The 22,287-nt window shown below is 41.6% G+C and overlaps 1 protein-coding gene across 1 annotated transcript in view; it reads left to right on the top strand.

Moving 5' to 3' along the window:
- The window catches only part of LOC126470703 (inhibin beta chain-like), a 30,540-nt gene extending 8,490 nt beyond the window's left edge, over window positions 1-22,050 (top strand). Inside the window, exons 2-3 of the mRNA XM_050098705.1 lie at window positions 21,050-21,231; window positions 21,304-22,050. Of these exons, the coding sequence (XP_049954662.1) occupies window positions 21,050-21,231; window positions 21,304-21,775 (654 nt within the window). The 3' untranslated portion in view covers window positions 21,776-22,050. The remainder of the gene's footprint in view (window positions 1-21,049; window positions 21,232-21,303) is intronic.
- The last annotated feature ends 237 nt before the right edge of the window (window positions 22,051-22,287 follow it).

Here is a 22,287-nt window from a genome sequence, read left to right as displayed (position 1 = left end):
TTTTTCTTGCGTAGAATATAGATTTGTTTGATCTACTAGGTTCTGAATGATGGTGCTATCAATAAATTTTTCAATGTAATTCAGTGGGGTTAATTCTTCATTTGGCGGATCAGTAACTGTGTACTGATAGGCCACATCTACTGGTTCCATATTTTTGTGTAGCCGACGTCTGCTTCTTACCTGACATACATGTAGATCACTTGAATTTTGTACTTCAAGACGTGCAGCGAGGGGAGTCTCATCTAGCTCTTCCCCTTAATTGTCATTCAGTGTGTGAATTCCCATAGGAATATCTAAACAGTCTATATTTACAGTTTCATTAGCAAGATCTTCATCACCAAAAACTCTCTCTTGAACACTAGCTTCCAAATTAGATTCCTGATCTTCTTCAAAGTCAGCATCTTCAAAATCAGATATATCGCCTTCCAAAATTGCGACAATTTCTGCATCTGTCAGTGACCGCGACTTACCTACAAATAAAGCATATAAAATTAGTAATTACATCGTAACTTATAACCTACAAATTGCAATCTAATATCACTAAAAGTAACCATTAGCAGTATCTTCTTCAGGTTATATGTAATATTTGTTCTTATAACCCATTTAGAAGTGATAAAAGTGGATAGCAGAAACTAAATATCTGTCTAATCGACAGTAAACAACATCAGCGTATGTTAAAGTATGCACATGACAAAAACCTACTGATTCCAAATGGAATCATTGTTTTCTCATTGTGGAAATTGAATATAAGCACATTATTCTCTAATTCTAAAGCAACAGAAAGCGATAAAAGCTAATATTTATAAATGTAATGCATACCTGTTATTATTTTACAAAGTTGCAATTGCATACCGAAACAGGAACGCCATGCGCATGTCAACAAACAACAAAAGATTGAGACCTAACAGTCGATTATTATCGACCAACAAGGTGCTACAATCTGTTGGCAGAAAACAGAACTCCATCTTATGATTCCATCTGGGAACATTTGCTGCGTAATATGTGCTCCACAAACCAGATTATTTGGTGATTCCAATTGGAATCACTCGGTCAGAAATAGTTAAAGAATATGTAGCTGTACCTAAGCGTTGTGACAAGGAGCAGGCTTGCGGCAAATGTGCAAAGCTAGGCTATTTCGAATAAAATCTTGGTCTCCTCTCAATAAAACTCCATCTCCTCTTCTTTGCTCTCGACCTCCTTCCGTTTCACTAAGTTACCATACCAACGGTATGAATAAATGATATAGTTATGTTAAGTGAAATCGACTTGTTTATTATCTTCTGTCCCGTATTTAAACATTAAACTTCTCTCTGCTGACAAATTCCCTAGATTTTTTTAAGTCTAATTCTGTAATACTTCTGTAAGAACACTGTCAGTCGGGATCGTTCATGTGTATTGGAGAGGATTTGGACCTCCTAGCTTGCTTTCATTCTCCCGTCTACCACCTCATATAAAGCTTTACCGGAATATTTTTATTTACAGTTTTTCGACACTTTCTCTCCGTATACACTTTGGGTCATCAACATTATATGCAACATTTCACCTGTCGCCTTCTGGTCCTGAGTTCGTACAATAACTCTTCTAAAATGTAGAGCGAAGAGATTCTCTGCGCTTCCGTTATTTTCACTCAGCTGGCAAAACAGATAGCCGTGAGTTCTATATAAACAGCAGATTTACTGAACAATCGCAAAATCATCACAGTATAACTACCCACCGAGTCCTTACACCATGCATCCACTCACTGTGGCGCCTCCAAAATACCTGTCCTGCTACACGCATCTACTCACTATGGCGTCTCCAACCTACGTCCATGTCCTGAACAAAAAGTCCCAATAAACCTACTGTACGATTTTCGCTGCAAGTTTCCGGAGACATTCAAAATGTTCACTTCTGTGATTTGAAAGACTGCGATTCTAGATACCACTAACACGCCCCGTATTTAATTAGCATGATTACAGTGGCTATCTATGAGTAATTAATTATTCATTCTTCTAATCATAAGATCGTCGAAGAAATCTTAAACGGCATTACGAAGACCTTGCAGTAGACTCTGTGTTAAAGGCTTTGATTTCCTTTATTTAAACTGTTATTATAAACATTTTGTTAGCTACAAACAGTTTCATATGAAATTACATGCATGCTTCTTTTAGTGTATACAGTGAATAACGTAATCAAGACCTATGATTCAGTCTCTCTCTTTCTGTTACTGACAGCAAAATATTTAAATTTGTCAAAGGGCTGTATTACGAGATATGAACTTACAACCTTCAATGTGCAACAAAATTAAAGGATCACTCATTCCAAACCCCTTAATTGTCGCCGGCCGGAGTGGCCGAGCGGTTCTAGGCGCTACAGTCTGGAACCGCGCGACCGCTACGGTCGCAGGTTCGAATCCTGCCTCGGGCATGGATGTGTGTGATGTCCTTAGGTTAGTTAGGTTTAAGTAGTTCTAAGTTCTAGGGGACTGATGACCTCAGAAGTTAAATCCCATAGTGCTCAGAGCCATTTGAACCTTAACTGTCTTCCATTAAGAGACGTAAGTTCAAAAGTTTGCTCAAAGCTGCCTACAACCTTCCTCTGTAACGATGCAGAAGTTTGGCAACCTGCGACGTCACTCTCGGGCTTGGCGACGCTTCAAACAGGAAGGTGTCGACACATGCGGAAAGAAGGATACAACTCAGAAGTTCATGTGAGGTGTAAGGTCGAAAACGACAGTTCGAAGTGCGGTGTTCTTGACAACTTTAGACTCTGCTTATACCCTCGGATGTTTCTGCTCTCATCTAAGGACACTGTAGGACAGCATCCGCGTTAAACACGATTGTACCCGTTTGGAGTGCAGCGTGACCACAATTTTTACTCTCGTATACAGGTTGGAACCACTAAGGACGGTTCAGAACAATTCGACGAAATTAGAACGTGATCTGAAGCAGTAAAGTTTGCAACACTTCTATTTTCCGCACTCTTGTGGCGTGAGCATGTGGCAGTGCAACCGTAACAGATCCGTGAATAAAACGGCAAAGGATCCCTCTAAGATCCTCCAGTTTCGCAACATCCTCGGTACCACCCACGCGACTTTATTGAGCACGTTACAAATGTACCTGTCAGAAACTTCGACATTAGTACAGGCTGGCGGCTGTTCTAGCGCCTGAAGCCAGACAAACCGCTCTCAAGGTTGTCGAGGGGGTTGCCAAACCCGTAGGCGCCAGAGCAGCCACCAGGTTGAATTGGTGTGAATTCTTCACAGGAGGGCTGAAAAAGCATAAGTATTCTTTACTGCTTCGATCGCGCTCAAATTTCGTCGAATGGTTTTGAATGGTCCCTAGCAGTTTCGAGCTGTACCCGAGAATAAAAATTGCGGTCGTACTGCACTCCAAACGGGTACAATCATGTTCAATGGGGAAGTTGCCCCACATTGTCCTTAGATAAAGGTTGAAACGTCCGAGAGTATCAGCAGTGTCAAAAGTTGTCACGAACATCTTCCTGTCGCTCATCGCACTGCGAGCTGTCGTCTTAGTCCGCGAAACGTGTGGCCATCAACGCCTCAGGGAAAGAGGTGGTATCATTGACACCCTTTAAACCACCTTATAAGGTCTTTTCGTGTTGATTCTGACCGGCGGTGTGTCTGAAATGTTTTCCTTTGCCACACATATGAGACGGCCGCTGTTACCGAGCGGTTCCAGGCGCTTCAGTCCGGAACCGCGCTGCTGCTACGGTCGCAGGTTCGAATCCTGCCGTGAGCATGGATCTGTGTGATGTCCTTAGGTTAATTAGGTTTAAGTAGTGCTGAGTCTAGTGGACTGATGACCTCAGATGTTAAGTCCTATAGTGCTTAGAGCCATTTGAACCAAACATATGAAAAAACTGCGAGATTTGAACGCCAGGTGTCGTGGTTCTAACCTCCACTGCGGAGGCAGCAAATGAGGGGGTACAATTGTGGGTAGGACGGGGTCTATCGACCTCCTCATCGTGTGACACATTCACGGTGGAGTTGGTCAGAATGTGGTGAAATGTGGTGTCAGTGTGACATTATTAACCCTAATCTCACATGAACTTTTGAGATGTGGCCTTTTTTTCGCGCGTGTCGACACTTTGCTGTCTGAAGAGTCGCCGCATCGAAGGGTGCCGTCGCAGGGCGCCGCGCTTTTGCACCATTTTATAGGAAGGTACCTCTGAGCCAAATTTCAAACTTATGCTTCGCAGTAGAAGACATTATGGGGTTTCAAATAAGTTCCTTTAGTTCTGTTGTGCTGTCTATGATATTTTGCAACCAGTAGATGGCATGCCCCTCTTATGTTATCAGTACAGAAATAGAGTAAATGCAGTACGAGCTGCATATACCGTATGAACTTACAATAATAATTGAGATCTGAATGGCGGAATTTGTCTTTGGTTATAGTAGTAGTACTTGAATGATGCTGACTATGATATTGTTCTCGATGAGGTGTATTACATAATTATCAAATAAACAAATAGCTTACAAACATTCTCAGCATTAACAAGTGATAATTTCTTAAATTGGTAGTGAGCTCACTTCCACTCATGGTCGACTATAGTCATATTTTTGAACGAGGTAGACAGTCCCCATTCTTTTGGTGCAATTTACGAGGGGCGTTCAGAAAGTAAGCTCCGATCGGTCGCGAAATGGAAACGACTATGAAAATCCGATAAAGCTTTGCACAGATGTGTTCGGTAGTGTCTCTAGTATAACCCCAGTTAGCATCACGTCGCTCTTCACATTTCTGAGCTCGCAGTGAGTGCGTAAAGATGTCTAGAAAATAGTGTCTGCCGCCAAGTACGAGGGCCTGGTGAGAAATTTCGCCTGAAGCTATGCAGCTAACATTACATAACTGTCGTGCTGTTTCTTCTTCAAGACAATTCTCAGCCGCATTCTGCAGGGGCAATGAAGATGCTCCTGCATCGTTTTCAAATGGAAATGTGAGATTACCCACAATACAGTCCGCAATTGTCTCCCCCTGAGTTTCATCTCTGGTCACATGAACCGCTGTCTTTGAAGACAACATTTTTACACAGACAACGAGGTGTAGGCCAGCGTGGAGAATTGGCGGAAAGCACTGGCGGCTGCCTTCTATGATGAGGCTATTGAAAAGTTGGTACAACGCTATGACAAAAGTCTAAGTCAGAACGGCGACTACGTAGAGAAGTAGCTGAAAGATGTAGCTAATTGTTACAAGTAAAACATTTCTGATGTTCACTGTGGTTTCAATTTGGCAATCAATCGGAGCTTACTTTCTTAACAGGCCTCGTATTTAAGTTACTACTATGGGGTCCAATTATGGACCCATTACTTTATGTGTTAGATACGAGGGTAAGTCAATTATTATCTGCAAAGTAGTTATAAAGTTTTATTGTAATCAAATAGGAAACTTACAAGAACATCATTTTTCGACATAGTCTCCTTGCGTTTCAACGCACTTGGTCCATCGTTGTACAAGCTTCCTGATGCCCTCATAAAAGAAGATTCTCAGTTGAGCTGCGAGCCAGGAATGCACCGCTTCTTTCACTGCTTCGTCCAAGGCAGTTCGACGGCCCCTTCATGCCTGTTTGAGTGGGCCAAACAATAGTCAGAAGAGGGCAAGATCGGTACTATATGGAGGATGATCCAGTACTTCAAATTTGAGTTCCTGGAGCGTTTCAGCAGTGTGAGCAGCAGTCTGCGGACGGGCATTGTCGTGCACAACACAACACCTTTTAATAGCAATCTTCGGCGTTTGCTTCGAATTTCAGTCTTTAGCCTGGCAGTAAGCATCTCACTGTAACGTACACTGTTTATTGTTTTGTCCCTTTCCCCATAATGTTCCAGTACTGCACCTTGTGCCTCCCAAAAAACCGTAAGCATCAGTTTCCCTGCAGACGGTTGGGTCTTGAACTTTTTCTTGCACGGCGAATTTGGATGTTTCCATTCCATACTTTGCCGTTTACTCTCCGGTTCGTATCGATGGATCCACGTTTCATCACCAGTAATGATCCTGTCTAAGAAGTTGTCCCCTTCGTTACCATAGCGATCCAAATGTTTTTTGCAGATGTCCAAGCGCGTTTGTTTATACAACTGTACAAGTTGTCTTGGGACCCATCTTGCACAAACTTTATGAAACCCAAGTCTGTTGTGGATGATTTCGTAGGCAAATCCGTGACTAATTTGAAGACGATGTGCCACTTCGTCAATAGTTAATCGCTCTCTAAGAGAATCATTTCACGTGAACGCTCAGTGGTTTCTTCATTTGTGGCGGTAAACGGTCGTCCGGCTCCTTCATCGTGCGTAACACTTGTGCGACCATTTTGGAATTCTTCAATCAAAATGGCTCTGAGCACTATGGGACTTAACTTCTGAGGTCATCAGTCCCCTAGACTTAGAACTACTTAAACCTAACTAACCTAAGGACATCACACACATCCATGCCCGAGGCAGGATTCGAACCTGCGACCGTAGCGGTCGCGCGGTTCCAGACTGTAGCGCCCAGAACCGCTCTGCCATTCCGGCCGGCAATTTTTCAATCCATTCGTTGTGGCCAAACACTGTTCTCGTTCTGTACCGAAAGTCTTCGATGAATTCGGCCTCTGGTACGCCTTCCGACCATAAAAAACAGATCACTGAACATTGCTCTTCTTTGGTGCAAATAGATAGCGGAGCAGCCATTATTAACAGCACGGCAGCGATAACGAAACTAACCTAGCAGTTTGAAAATTGCAAAGATATAACAACAAATAAACAAAGCATGCGTCATCAACGTAAAACGACAGTACTACCAAAATAAACAAGAATATAACTAAATTGCGGATAATAATTGACTTATCCTCGTAATACTGGTTGTTACAGTTAGTTAATTGGTTCCATATAAATTAAAACTGTCATCACCCTGTACCTTAGTCTGAACACCGGTGTGCTTTATTAGATATGGTCTTACGTCTTGTCTTCCTCCGACCTTTGAACTCACTTACGCAGCCAGTTGTAATGGGACCGACATCATCTGATCAAAGTTATCCGAACACCTATTAGTGGACATTCATATGTGATGTGCCCGCCTTTCGCCATTATGACGGATTGGACGCTGCTGGAGACACTTTCAATGAGGTGTCTGAATGTCTGTGGAGGAATGGAAGCCCATTATTCCTCAAGAGCCGAAACCAGAGAAGGCAGTGATATCGTGCGCTGGACTCTGGAGCGAAGGCGACGTTATAACTCATACCAAAAGTGTTATACTGGGTTCAGGTCGGGACGCTCGACAAGCCAGTCCATATCAGGAATGCTTTTTTCCAAAAACCATTGTCTTACAGATGCTGCTTTATAACATGGTGCATTGCCGTGCTGATAAAATCAGTCATCGTCTACGAACTATACGTAGTACAGAATACTGTAAAATGTTCTCATATCCTACCGCATTTTGCGTTTATCTTTAGTTCAATAAGGGGAGCACATTGTAACAGTGACAAATACCACCATATCCTAACATCACCTCCTCCGTACTTCAAAGTTGGCACTACACAAGATGGCAGGTAACGTTCTCCAGGCATTAGCCAAATCCAAAATTTCCTGTCAGATTGCCACTGGGTATAGCGTGATTCATCCCTCCAAATCACTCGTTTCCAGTCTTTCTCTGTTCAGTGGCTTCGCTACCTACTGTATCACTTTGCATTGGTTACAGAAATGTGGTTACAGAAATGTGTGGCTTATGAGGACCTGCTCTTACATTATACCCTATTAGTTTTAACTTCGTATGCAGAGCCATTGCGCTAGATAGACTGCTGGTTGCACTTTCGAACTCACAAGTGATTACTTCCACAGATTTCTTGCGATTTTGTATAACCACTTTCCAAAACGCTCAACGGCCTCTGACCGTCAGTAAATGAGGTGTCTCTGACTCTGTTAGCTGTGGTTGTTTCTTCGTGTTCACACTTCACAGAAACATCACCAGCAGTCGAACTCACCAGCTTTAGAAGGGTTGAAATGTCTCTGGTGCATTTTTATTGAGGTGACATCCAATAACTAGTGACGTTCGAAGTCATAGAGCTCTCCTAACGGACCTACCCTGCTGCTGCTTCTCTATTGATAACACAATACTCTCCGTCCACTCTCATGGTACCTAGTGGTCAATTCCGCATTACATAGCTGTGTCTGTATACTGTGGATCAAATAGTATATAGTTTAACGTGAACCCCTAGCCACGATTTATCTCGGCGTCTTTCACATCAGCATACATTTCCGGATTTGAAAGAAGGGGCAAGTGGCTGATAAAAATCCCAGGACTGACCAAGGATGAAACAGACAAAACATGCAAACGAAATTAAACAACCTACGTTTCAAATGGTTCAAATGGCTCTGAGCACTATGGGACTTAACATCTGTGGTTATCAGTCCCCTAGAACTTAGAACTACTTAAACCTAACTAACCTAAGGACATCACACATCCATGCCCGAAGCAGGATTCGAACCTGCGACCGTAGCAGTCACGCGGTATCTACGTTTCAGTTCAGCTAAAATAACCTATAATGAGATATATAAACTAGGATTTAAAAATTGATAACTGATTTTTTCCTACCCACTACTACACTATTCTGCTAATTCGTAGTCACAACTATACTATGTCTCTGGACACGATATTGAATGACTTCTCAGTAAAGTCAGGCTATGCAATCGAACGTGTACTACTTCGACTCAAAACTGCTCTCATTACTAATAAACTGTTTATCGTGACGTGTTGTGGCACAATTGTTTTCCAACCCTGATCTGCGTCTAACCAAGTTTTATCGAAATCGAAGAATTCAGTGGCAGTGGACGACCAGTTCCCTGCACTCGTGTACGTACATCTCTGTCAAGGACGCGTGTCAAACCATTTAGCCCCAATACCCAGCAACAATTCTTCACAATGCTCCAGGAGGAATGTAAACAAGTTCCTCCGTCCGTGATCAGAAGTCAGCGGAAAGCCTTAACCGAAGATTGTACTGTTGGTCCTAGTGATTGCACAAAGAGGTCATGCACTCTTTTAGTCATGGCTGAGGCCTTTGGAACGAACATCAAAGGGTGTCAGAAGACTTTTCATATTGATGCCTATGTCGAATTAATAGTAGGTTTCCTGTGTTACCACCATCATCATTATACAGTCCCGCTATCATTTCAAAAGATTATAGTTTGGAAATTGTTAGAGCATTGTGGGTTATTGTAAAACGTTTATCAGCCCTCAAAGTTTTTCTTGTTATGGCAGAATTTCAATGTGCGCCCCATTCGAAGCTCTTAGAAATAAAGGTATTCGAGTTCTGCCAATGTACGGGTCAGCATTACGTCATCAACAGTCTTCATTGCTTCACTGATTTGTGCAGGAAGGGTAGCGATGTCATTGACTGGTGTTGTGTACACGCCATCCTTGACGTAACCTCACAAAACGAAGTCTAAATGCGTGACATAGGGAGAGCGCGGGGGCCGTGCCATCGGGCCACTGCGACCCACTCGTCTGTCAGGAAATGTGTCATTTAATACGTCTCGCACGTTCAAATTCCAGTGCGAGGGTACACCATCGCGCTGGAAGGTGATGGACGGCTGCACCTCTTCGATCTGTGGTTGCAGGAACTGTTCGAGGATGTCCAGGTAAACAGTTCTCGTTATGGTCTTTGTGGACACCCCGTACAGAACTTCCGTGTCTCCCAGAGAGACAGAGAGAGAGAGAGAGAGAGAGAGAGAGAGAGGAAGAGGAAAAGAGAGAGAGGGAGAAAGAGGGAGAGAGAGGGGGGAGAGGAGGAGGGGGAGAGACAGACAAAAATCTAAGTCGACTACCGATATGATTCCCTTATATGAACGCATGGTGCCTGTTCTTTGGGACTTGTCCCAAGGAACAGACACCACACATTCATATAACTGATCGCCTTAATGGGTAATGAATCCACCACCTTCAGTGCGGATGCACAGTTACGTTAGACCTCCTGAGTGAGTCTCAAAGTAGCTAGCAACCGAGCGAGGTGACGCAATGGTTAACACCCTGGACTCGCATTTGGGAGGACAACAGTTCAATACCTCGTCCGGCCATTTAGGTTTTACGTGATTTCCCTAAATCACTTCAGGCAAATGCCGGGATGGTTCCTTTGAAAGGGCGCGGCCGATTTCCTTCCCCATCCTCCCCTCATCCGATGGGAAGGATGACTTCGCTGTTTGGTCTCCTCCCTCAAATCAACCAACCAACCATGGACGGGGCTGCGGATAAGAGGCTCTAGGTGGTAATGTGAGTCGGCACGCATTTGCACTCGTCGCCGGCGATTCCGCATAAATTCTCGTTGCAGCCTTTCCCCGCCAATCCACTTTGAATTTACATGACATGATTCCCATTGCTTTTCTCTTGCATAAAAGTTTTTCTGGCTAAGAATTTATTAGTGCCCATTCAGCACGTTTTATATTCTGCATTTTGTATTACAGCACTTTGTTTCCGTAATTCTGATTTTAAATCTGAAGAGCGCATTGCAGTTTCGACGTCAGTTCGTTCTAAAATCCACGAGACAAAAATTCTGCTATTTGTTTCTTTTACTACACACAGCTTTCATCTACAGAATTAACAGAAAATTTTAAAAAAGGCTGGCCAGTCTCGTGCGGTATGATCTACGCTTTGAGAACAGATGACACTAATTGTATCTGGCAGACCGCTTGAATATGCACGTGCAACTGCATGGTTGTCTAACTTCAATGCTAATTCACTCGGAAACGGAGCAACGTATCGAATCTTTCTCTTAACAGCTATTTCTCAGCACAACTTATCTTGCAACACCTTTACAAGCTTCTCACAAGGGAACCTCCCCCATCGCACCCCCCTTAGATTTAGTTATAAGTTGGCACAGTGGATAGGCCTTGAAAAACTGAACACAGATCAGTCGAGAAAACAGGAAGAAGTTGTGTGGGACTATGAAAAAAATAAACAAAATATACAAACTGAGTAGTCCCTGTGCAAGATAAGCAACATCAAGGCCAATACGAGCTCAGGAGCGCCGTGGTCCCGTGGTTAGCGTGAGCACCTGCGGAGCGAGAGATCCTTGATTCAAGTCTTCCCTCGGGTGAAAAACTTACTTTCTTTATTTTCGCAAAGTTATGATCTCTCCGTCCGTTCATTGACGTCTCTGTTCACTGTAATCAGTTTAGTGTCTGTGTTTTGCGACCGCACCGCAAAAACGTGCGATTAGTAGACGAAAGGACGTGCCTCTCCAATGGTAACCGAAAACATTTGATCGCAAGGTCATAGGTTAACCGATTCCTCCACAGGATAACACGTCTGATATATTCTATACGACACTGGTGACGGCATGTGCGTCACATGACAGGAATATGTTGTCGACCCACCTAATTTGTACACTTGGCGAATGGGCAAAAAGATTCTTCTACCTTGCCGATTTAGGTTTTCTTGTGGATGTGATAATCACTCCCACAAAAGTGATGAAAACATAAGAGTTTGTCATATAAACTGCAACAAATGAATGCAACAGTTTCACAGTCGCACAGTTTTCCCTGCGCTCTATCAAAACATATGTTTTTAACGTTTTCAAATTTTTCCGTGTGTAGACCGTCATATCCTGCATATGTCCAAGCAAATCTGAACATGTCCTGGAATTTTGGAGAACGAAGTTGATTACGTGCGAGTGCCTGAACTTTGATAATTGTCTGGAAATAAAAAATTAAAACTTTTCACTCGAGAGAAGACTTGAACCAAGGACCTCTCACTCCGCAGCTGCTCACGCTAACCACAGAATTGTCTGAAAATAAAAAATTAAAACTTTTCACTCGATAGAAAACTTGAACCTAGGAACTCTCACTCCGTAGTGCTCACGCTAACCACATGACCACGGCGCTCCTAAGCTCGTACACTCCTTGATGTCGCCCATCTTGCGCATGGACTACTCAGTTTCTATTTTTTGCTTATTTTTTCATAGTTCCACACAACTTCTTCCTGTTTTTTCGATTGATCTGTGTTCAGTTTTTCAAGGCCTATCCACTGTGCCAACTTATAACTAAATCTGAGGGGGGTGCGATGGGGAGGTTCCCTTGTCGGACAGTTTCTGACCATCCTGTGGGAGTATACAGGTGCGTAAAGACAAGCTTCTGGAACTTTTCGGAAGTGGATTTCGTACTCTGTATTCGAAGAGACGGCGTAGGCGCATTTCAAACAATGGTGTACTCGTATTGTTAAAATCATAGAGTTATTGATTCACCGCACCACCTAGGGGTAACAACAACGAGAAACTTAAATTAGAACCATCACATGGGAAAGTTTGTGTGGAAGGCGAATCAAAGTCTGCATTTTATTGGCAGAACACTTAGTAGATTCAAAAGATCTGCTAAAGAGGCCGCCTACACTACGCTTGTCTATTCTCTTCTGGAGTATTCCTGAGCAGTGTGAGATCCTTACATAGAATAGGAAGGGGTTAAAATGATAGCGATACACCATATGCCATTCACGCCGCCCTACACGCTTGCTTCTAGAGCTCTGATGTAGATGCAAATGTCGACAGTCGCCAAGTGTTAATAGTGGATGGTTTGGTTCTATACAATTCAGCACTGGTTTCCGAATGCCAGGCACATGTCATACAGTAGCCTCTGCTGTATTTCATCCTTGGTGTTGGGTGTTGTAAGTCTTCGTGATCAGTAAGATCTAGAATAATCTAGATTGATCTATTCCTTCCTTGTGTCCAACACTGGCTCGCTTTAAAATAATTCCCACTTTTAAAACTACTTCTGCTGTCTGACCTAAGAGCCATTTAACTTTCTGCACAATCGTTAGTAACGCCATTACAACTGGTAATTCCATCATCTGATCCCATCAATAAATAACACTAATGGGGTTCTAGCTGTTGCAGATCATGGAAATTCTAGTCATTTACATATCCTTCAAAACTGAATGATAAAAAACTACCAGTCTGCTGAAACATTACCATCGTAAAAATTAATATTCCTACTAAGTACATTCCACCTTACTGGGTAAATGTGCTCCCCCCCCCCCCCCTCACCCTCCCACTCCGCGTAAACATATACAATTTTTTAACTCATACAAGCAGATATAAAAAAACGAACCATTACTGAAAGCTGTTACTTATACGAACTACGCTAATGACAAACAATGCGCACATGAAATTAAGTAATCATAGTAGTAAATGAATTAAAGATTGTAAGTAAAACCAAATCAGTATGTTAACGTTTATTGCAGCTATTCTATATTGGTTTTAGTACGACGTGTGATACATAACAGATTTTATTCACTCGTCACAAAATATTCATTATTCATAAATTAGTATTTAGAAGTGAAAGAAAAGAGCTATGACTAAAAGCTGAGAAATTATCCCTTTCCAGGAGCTGTGTTCTGATTGTAATTTCACTTCGCTATGAGAAAATCATTCATTGTGTCAATGAAGTCAGATTTAGTAGCTGTGTCGTATTGTCTCGACAAGACAGCTTAATTTGACAGTCTGCTTTCACCCATACTCGACCATAAGTCGTTTATAGTCGTCCTTAATTTGCTGGAACAGTGATCACAAGATTATGCAGTCTCTGGTATTGTCATACATACATGAAATGTATTCGTAGTTACGAGTACGAACAACCATTAGTTGTATAAGGGAATGACGGCAATGAAAATTTGTGTCGGATCGGAAGTCGAACCTGGATTTCCCGCTTTAGGCGAGCGGCCGCCTTAACCGCTTTGGCTATCAGTGCCAGACCCAAACTTCCATATGTCATCGTTCCTGCGTCACAACATGTACTCGTTCACAAATTATGTATTTCCCGTACAGGAGAGGACAACTTTATTGAAAGTCGCTGCCTGATAAAGTTGTCTTATCCTATACGGGAAATACATAATTTGTGTAATTATGTTGTCATTATGTGAAATGTATGTTGGCGGCAGTAGAATCGTCCTGCAGACAGCTTCAAATGCTGGTTTCCTAAATTTTCTCAATGACGTTCCTCGGAAATAACATCGTCTTCCCTCCAGGGATTCCCATTTGTGTTCCTGTAACACTTGCATCTCTTGCCAAACTTACCGGTGACAAATGTAGCAGCCCACCTCTGTAAGAAATGGGGTGTTAAAAGTGTTTGTTAGCAATATTGGCTGTTTACTGTATCAGTAGTCTTTCATTTATTTTCACTTCATTTCATTAAACTAACATTTATATTGCTGTTCACATATTAATTATACCTATGTACACATAATTAAAATATCCTTGAATACCTGCTAGAACATGTGGTTCCAGCCTGAGGAATCATTCCCTCAATTCAGTTTATTTGTCAACAAGAAATTCAGTGTCATTTCCTGTATGCTGGATTGAAAGAGAAGCCATTATTCCATTGTGTAGATTTTTTAATGTGCATGGTGGCCATAAATAGTCTGAAAATATTGTAAGGGTGTTACAGGGTAAGTAGTGCCGATAAACAATTGTTGAGAAAAAAATTCTATACGTTGCGCCGTTTCCAAGTTAATCAGCACTGAAGTTAGCCAATCAGGCCGTTCCCGCCCAAATTCAAGCTACCCGCCAGAGACGGCGTCCCCATATGTGCTCCTTCCTTTGATTTTCCAAAACTGAACAAGAGAGCGATACAAAAATTGGACATGGAACGATAGTAAGGATCGAAACCGAGTCAAAGGCTGACCAGTCTCGTGTGCAATCATCTATGACATGAGTACAATGGACACTAATTGTGTAAGAGGCGTTCAAAAAGAAACGAGCCGGAGTCTGGAATGCGCAAACCGGTGACAGGAGGGTAACATCGTGGCGTGTGTACGAGGTGTGGTTCCAGCCAGAGTGTGGAAGTTCACAGCCCGTCGCTAGAGGGCACACGTGCACGTCACGTGACTATAGAGAGCTAGCAGCAGCATGCATCAATCCTCCAACGCTGCCAGTCGCATTGCAAACAGTGACTTGGAGGCGTCAACAGACGAGCAAAGAGGTGTTGTTCGTTTTCTGACAGCGGAAGGAGTAGGAGGAACCGACATTCATCGACGAATGTCACAAGTGTACGGCGAACACTGCATGTCCCTTGCCAGGATCAAGGCGTGGCACAAGCGTTTCAGGGAAGGACGGGTCTCAGCTGATGATGCACAATCTGTAGCATCACACTGCATTACCGATGACATCGTCCAGCTGGTGGATGCACTCATTACCCAGGACCGCCGAGTGACAATGAAAACCATAGCCGCCATGGTCGGATTGAGCATCGAAAGTGTTCACACGATCATGGAGGATCGACTGCACATGCGCAAAGTGTGTGCCCAATGGGTGTCCCACAGTCTTCAACCACACCAGGAAGCATGTCGAATGGCCCACTGTCTTGCTCGTCTGCAGCACTATGCTCGGGAAGGGAATGTGTTCAAATGGCTCCAAGCACTATGGAACTTAACATCTGAGGTCATCAGTCCCCTAGACTTAGAACTACTTAAACCTAACTAACCTGAGGACATCACACACATCCATGCCCGAGGCAGGATTCGAACTTGCGACCGCAGCAGCAGCGCGTTTCCGGACTGAAGCGCCTAGAACCGCTCGGCCACATCTGCCGCCAAGGGAACGTGTTCCTGGCACAAGTGGTGGCTGGAGATGAGTCATGGTATCATCACTTTGAACCAGAATCAAAACAACAAAGTCTCCAGTGGAAGCATCCAGGGTCACCACCACCAAAAAAGCCAAGGCCATCTACACGAGTGCAGGAAATGTTATGGCGACGTTCTTCTTTGACCAAGATAACCCTGGCCGGCCGGGGTGGCCGAGCGGTTCTAGGCGCTTCAGTTTGGAACCGTGCGACCGCTACGGTCGCAGGTTCGAATCCTTCCTTGGGCATGGATGTGTGTGATGTGTTTAGGTTAGTTAGGTTTAAGTAGTCTAAGTTCTAGGGGACTGAAGACCTCAGAAGTCCCATAGTGCCCAGAGCCATTTGAACCATTTTGGACCAAGATAACCCCGTTCTGGTTCACTTCATGCAGCACGGGACAACAGCAAATACTCAGCATTACTCGAAAACCTTGACCACCCTTCACCAAGCGATCAAATCAAAACGACCAGACACTCTCGTTCGTGGGGTCATTCTGCTCCACGACATTGCGAAGCCTCATACGGCCAACACGGTAGCGACACTCCTGCAGAAATTAAAATGGAAGGTTCTCGGGCACCCTCCATACAGCCCGGACCTCTCTCCCTGTGATTACGCGATTTTTGGTCCCCTTAAAAAGGCTCTGAGGGGCAAACGATTCACCTCGGACGATGACGTGCAGCTGCACGTGCGGAACTGGTTAACATCGCAGCCCCGGGAAGTTTCACCACCTTATGCCACAGTGGGACAAGTTGCTCAACAGCCAGGGTCAATACTTCTAACATACAGGTACTGGTTTCTGTAATTATGCCTCCGACTCGTTTCTTTTTGAATGCCCGTATATCTGGTGGGCCTGTTTAATTTGCATGTACAATAATCTCACTGGTTAACTTCAACGCTAATTAACTCGGAAATGGCGCAATGTGTCGATTTTTTTTCTTAACAGTTATTTCTCAGCACAACCTACCCTGCAACACCATTACAAGATTTTCAGGTTGCTGCTGACCACTCTATATACCACTAGTCTTTGAGTTCATTGAAACAAGAAAAAGAGTATATTTCACTAAAATTAACTTCATTGGTCACAAGTTAAGGACGTGATGATACACAAATTATAATCATTACAGAACTGTATAAGGCTTCTGACTGACACTGTGGTATGGCACGAGGATCCCATATGTTGCAGTTGCAGCCCCTAATTTCACATTATAGGATAAAAAATGGCTGCATATGTCCTGTGGTGTTGCCCTGCTCATGGTTTAGATGCTTGTGGCCCTGTTGAACAAATAGCTGATCAGTTTTTCCAGACACCTCCAACGAGTGACATGTCTGGAAATCATTCAGGCTAAGGAAGCAATGATTTCGGTCACTGATTGATTTTACATATTAGCAGATGTTAAGTAAGCCCAAAACGTTTTAGGCGTTTTCGCGAACTCTGCTGATAAGACCTTGCTCTCAACCTCATTGAATGATTGATGCGCTGCTGTCATTATGCTTCTTTTGACTTCGTTCAGATTCTGTTTATGAGCAACGATTCCATTTGGTTCGAATCTGGAATGCATATCCTTCTCCTTGTGTAGTAACTTTCTGATATTGTTAATGAACTATTGTAGATCTTTCCCATCTGTATCTATTGTCTGTAGCACAAGGTTATGTAGTATGTGGCAAACAGTATGTATATATTTGTAACACAATCTCCTCCTCAGAGCTGAAAGTTTGTTGTTGTCTGCTTCTGATAATTTACTTGTCACGTATGATACGAAGCAGTATCTTTCTTAGCATTTTCTTCAACACCAGTGATCAACGATGCTACAATACCTGATTACTATCTATACATTCACTGAATCAAAAAATTTTCACCAATTTATTGTCAGCAGATCCAAATTTCCCTTACACTTGAATTGTCTCCTACAGTTCTCAATGTAATACTCGGAAAATACGTTTAGTATAATGTCACAAGAGCCTATGATTTCTACTCTGAAGTTAGACGCTGTAACATTTTACTGTGGAAATAACTTAAAATTCTCCATTAGCTTCTTAAAATGATTTACCTATGTGTATTCATATGTATTAGGTCGTCAAACGTTGTTTTTCTGCTCTCAGTTAGCCTATAAAACTGTATTTTGTAGTTATTCATATATTTAGATATTTAAGGATGCTACGGAGCACAACATTTATCACAATCACCCCTTTAATACCCTTTAATATGCTTATCACCATACAATCGATAGCAATAAAGCACAGAAGAAACTTCGCGACATCGAAGATACCAGATGCACAAGTGAATCACTATTTTATTTATTTAGCCTGTTCATTCATTCGCTGTATTGTGTGCTAAATGATATTGTACTTGACTTAAATCTGTGCTTAAAAAGCAAAATATTCGTGTCTATATGTACATATGCTAAAGTTCACTTACTGAATGGAAATAGTGATACTGAAGTTAAACTCAAATAGATCTTTCTAGTGTCTTTAAATTTAATTTACCAGTACATTTTAAATACTATAGCGTGACTACTTGTTGAATAGTTTTATTCCCATAAGCATGTACCTATCCGACAAAAACATGTATTTGTTGGGATTACACGTAAGTTTCCTTTTAATCTTCTATTACGATGTTGTATGTCATAATTTTTTCTCATATTACAAACACTGCCAAATAATATTTTTTAAGAACAATAGTGTGTCCTATAATCTATAGCCATGGTAATGGTGTCATTACCAGTAATTCATATAGTAGTTTACATGACTGTCCAGCTCTGCGCCCTATAATAACCGTAATTACTTTCTTCTCGATTCTGAAGGCCCCCTGATCTGCTGGGGAATTTCATCAGAATATGAGACCATATTTCAGATGAGCATTAAGATATGCATCGTAAACACGCAATAATGAATGATCATTTATTCAGCCTTTCAGGGCACTTAAAAGGTTACAGTCTATAATCATCCTGGAACTGATGTAGTCAATATGTTTGCACTGCTTAAGGTCACTTCATATACAGATACTAAGAAACGTTTTGCCTCTTTATTTACAATGACTTCAGGTTTAAGCAAGATGTTATTTCAGCAGCTATAGAAATTTATTGATACTGTTTCCTGTAGTTTATTATGATGTAGTTTATTGTTGACCATTAACTGAGCTAACTTATAACACTCATTCCATGATGGAAATCTTCATTTTTGCTGCTTTTACAAACACCGTTGTGTCATCAGGAAACAGAACTGTTTTATGAGAATCAATATGCACGTTCATATCATTAATATAAATCAGGCATCGAAGAGAGCTCATTAATAGCCCCTACAGTATCTTATAGATGATGAATCACTCTTCTGACAAATATTCTGGTACTGCTTGGCATTGTACTTCTGCATCTTTTATATTTACTTTTTCCTTGTATTAGCTAACAAATGAATGCGTCAATTCATTTGATAGGCCCCAAATGCCATAATATTCAAGGAGAGATCTATGGCCCATCATATCGAAATCTATGGTTAAGTTTAAAGTGATAGCTACAGCTTGCAGTTTTTTATCAATAGCTTTCAAAACAGTGGCTATGCATTCGTAGAAAGCCATCTATGTTGACTTCTGGATTCAGAAACTGTGTTAGAAATTAGTTAACATTCCAATATTGTTATGAACTTCATTGTCTACTTCTGTAGTCAATGCCAGTAACACACGCCTGTGTGGTGACACCCAACTCGGAGGTAAGCCAATGTGAACCCTGGTGATGCAAGAATGTTTCATGTATGTTCTTCACACTTCATCTGTCAATTAAATGTGTACCAAATCTATGCAAGTTCTTCATATCCGCATCCAGTGACGCCTGTGGGCTGAGGATGACACGGCGGCCGGTCGGTGCCGTTGGGCCTTCCAAGGCCTATTCGGACGGAGTTTAGTTTTAGTTTTCAATTAATTTATATATCTGGTCTTCTTCAGGCATTTATAAACACATGTAATCAATATTGCTAATGTGGTAGATCCTTATATATGTGTCTCCTGGCACATCATCTGATAGTTTCACTTTCCATGCCATGCACATTTTAACTGCAAATGTATTTTATATATATTTCCATAACATTTTAGAAAAAAAATAGTAGTGCAGAACAACCAAGAATACAGTCAGTTCATTCAAAATCCTCACTAAAATTTACCGCTGTAGCATCATCTACCATTCTCACTGATTTTGAATGTAAGTTCTAACAATCTGAGTACATTCATTTATACTGATTATCTTTGCAGATTAATCTGTTATAACTGCTTAGAACCGGTAGTTCAGAAGCCCACTCACGACGGAAACATTATTAGATATAATGGCAACAAATATATCGGACCTCTCTGAGTCTGCCCACAAAAACTGGTTCAGTGACCATGAGACAGCTACTGTGACAATGATTACCAAACACAAAGGGAAATAAAAAAAAATAATGTCTGAAAAAATCTGCACAAATATCTAGTCAGGTATTAAAAATATTTCAAAGTGTCGCAAATGGCAATAAACGTAAAACAGTGCGCTTCACAAAACACTATAGCCAATAACCACAATAACAATGAATCACAGTTGAAATTAGTCCGCACATACATATACTTCGGTGTAACAATTTGTGGAGATATGAAACAGAATGATCACATAGGATGGATCATAAATAAAGCAGGTGGCAGGCTTCATTCATTTCCAGGGCACTGGAAAAACACAGTAATTGTAAACAAGAGATCGCCTGCAAAACTCTTGTGAGCCAACCTCCAGATATTGGTGAAGTGTGTGGAATTATACTTATTATAACTAATAAATGATGCTGATCGTATGTAAAGATAGGAGGCACAATTGTTCACAGGATTGTCTGAGCCAAGAGACACTCATGGAAATGCTGAAAAACATGATCTGGCAGATTCTTGAGGAAAGACGTCAATTATCCTGCGAAAGCCTACTTAAAACGTTTCAACAATCAGTACTGAATAAGCGTCTAGGAATGTACCACAGTCCCCCACAGATCGTTACCGTAGGAAGCACAAAGACAAGATTATAGTAATCGCTCTCTACACAGAAGCATTTAAGCAGCCATTCTTGCTGTCCTCTACGCCCAAAACAAACACTAAGAAACCTTAACATGTGGTAGAATGAGGAGTGATTTCTGCCATGCAGTTCATAGTGGTTTGTAGAATATGGGTGTAGATAAGTTTCCTCGTGAGAAGTTCTGTTCATTTAAAATATGAAAATACTCCAAATTATTGTTTGTTCAGAAATTTGTGCATATTTATTATAAATCTGACGAATCTTGAACACTTGAGTTAAAGCAGAAAGCTATTTAGTATGCTGATGATTAATGGTGCTCTTCAACCGCAGAATCGGAATGTTAGTAGAATATGCTGTTGTCTTTAACAAATGGAGTAACTGTGATATTTCAGATGTTTCTCAGTCATAACCTGTTGTTTTCTTGAGAAATTGTGTGTTGTGGTATTATCCAATATGTATCAGTTTCTATTTCTTGCAGGAGTTCGATGACTACACAGAAATGGCAGCATCCTTACCTGTCACACTATCAGGACTGGGATGGCTGAAATTTGATCTCACATCAACAGTGCAGAACTGGTATGCTGCTAGACATGCTCCAAGAGAACGTCTGCGCCTTCTGGTAGACTGTTCTGGTTGTTCTGATATGGTGGAAGCCATCCTGTTCCAGCAGCGGCCACCAGATGCTGATTATAAGCCACATCCTGAGACTAGTTTCTCTAGGGTGATTAACAGTATTGACTCCACAAGTGACCTGTACTCTCAAAGTCACCCTAGCAGTCTGGGTCTATCCAATGATGCCCAGCGTCCATTTCTAGTAGTCCACACAGATCCAACTGCCATTAGACGTGTCAGAAGAAGAGCATTGGATTGCACTGACGGAGACAAAGGTCCTTGCTGCAAAAACAAATTTTACGTTAATTTTACAGAAATCGGATGGGAAGACTGGATTATAGCACCTAGTGGTTACTACGCAAATTACTGTCGTGGTGATTGTGGTGGACCTCACAGAACGCCAGATTCCTACGTGAACTTCCATACACCTCCACTGGAGGAGTATAGAAAGATGGACAGCCTACCAGGTTTACAACCTTGTTGTGCTCCACTCAAGTTCTCATCAATGTCTTTAATTTATTGGGGTCTAGACAACAAAATAATAAAGAGAGATCTCCCGAAAATGGTTGTTGATGAGTGTGGTTGTCCTTAGAATAAAAACATTCCTCCCTCATTGTGTGTCTATATATTTCCAAAAAACATTCCATAAACTCATTTCATTTATTGTCATTTACATCCATTCAAACTTCATATCATCAATTTGAATTTCACAGCTTTTATTATGACTAGACTGTTTTATTGGAAACTAGCATGTCAATGGAGGAAACACACAGAATCGAAGACTGACTGATATTTGACTGGGTGACACTTACATTCTTATCTTTTCAGCTCTTATGCTGCCTAATGTTTAGTAATATAAGTATTAATTTGTTACAAATTTTGGTAAATATGTAGGTCATTCAACCTAATAAAATTATTAAGCAGGAGTAGGCATACTATGGATGTGTAATTTATTACTAGCACTGTGTAGATGTATTGCATAATTTTTTTAATTGTACAGTGACTCTGGTAATGTTTAACTATAGTTTTGATTATACTACTAAAACATGATGAAATGAAAGTCTCTCTTTCCATTCAAGCTACAGACAGAAGTTATAATTAAGC

This window comes from Schistocerca serialis, chromosome 3, assembly GCF_023864345.2.
Source record: "Schistocerca serialis cubense isolate TAMUIC-IGC-003099 chromosome 3, iqSchSeri2.2, whole genome shotgun sequence".
NCBI classification, from domain to species: Eukaryota; Metazoa; Arthropoda; class Insecta; order Orthoptera; family Acrididae; genus Schistocerca; species Schistocerca serialis.
The sequence above is the reverse complement of the archived record's forward strand: the minus strand, read 5'-3'. Positions and strand labels throughout refer to the sequence as shown.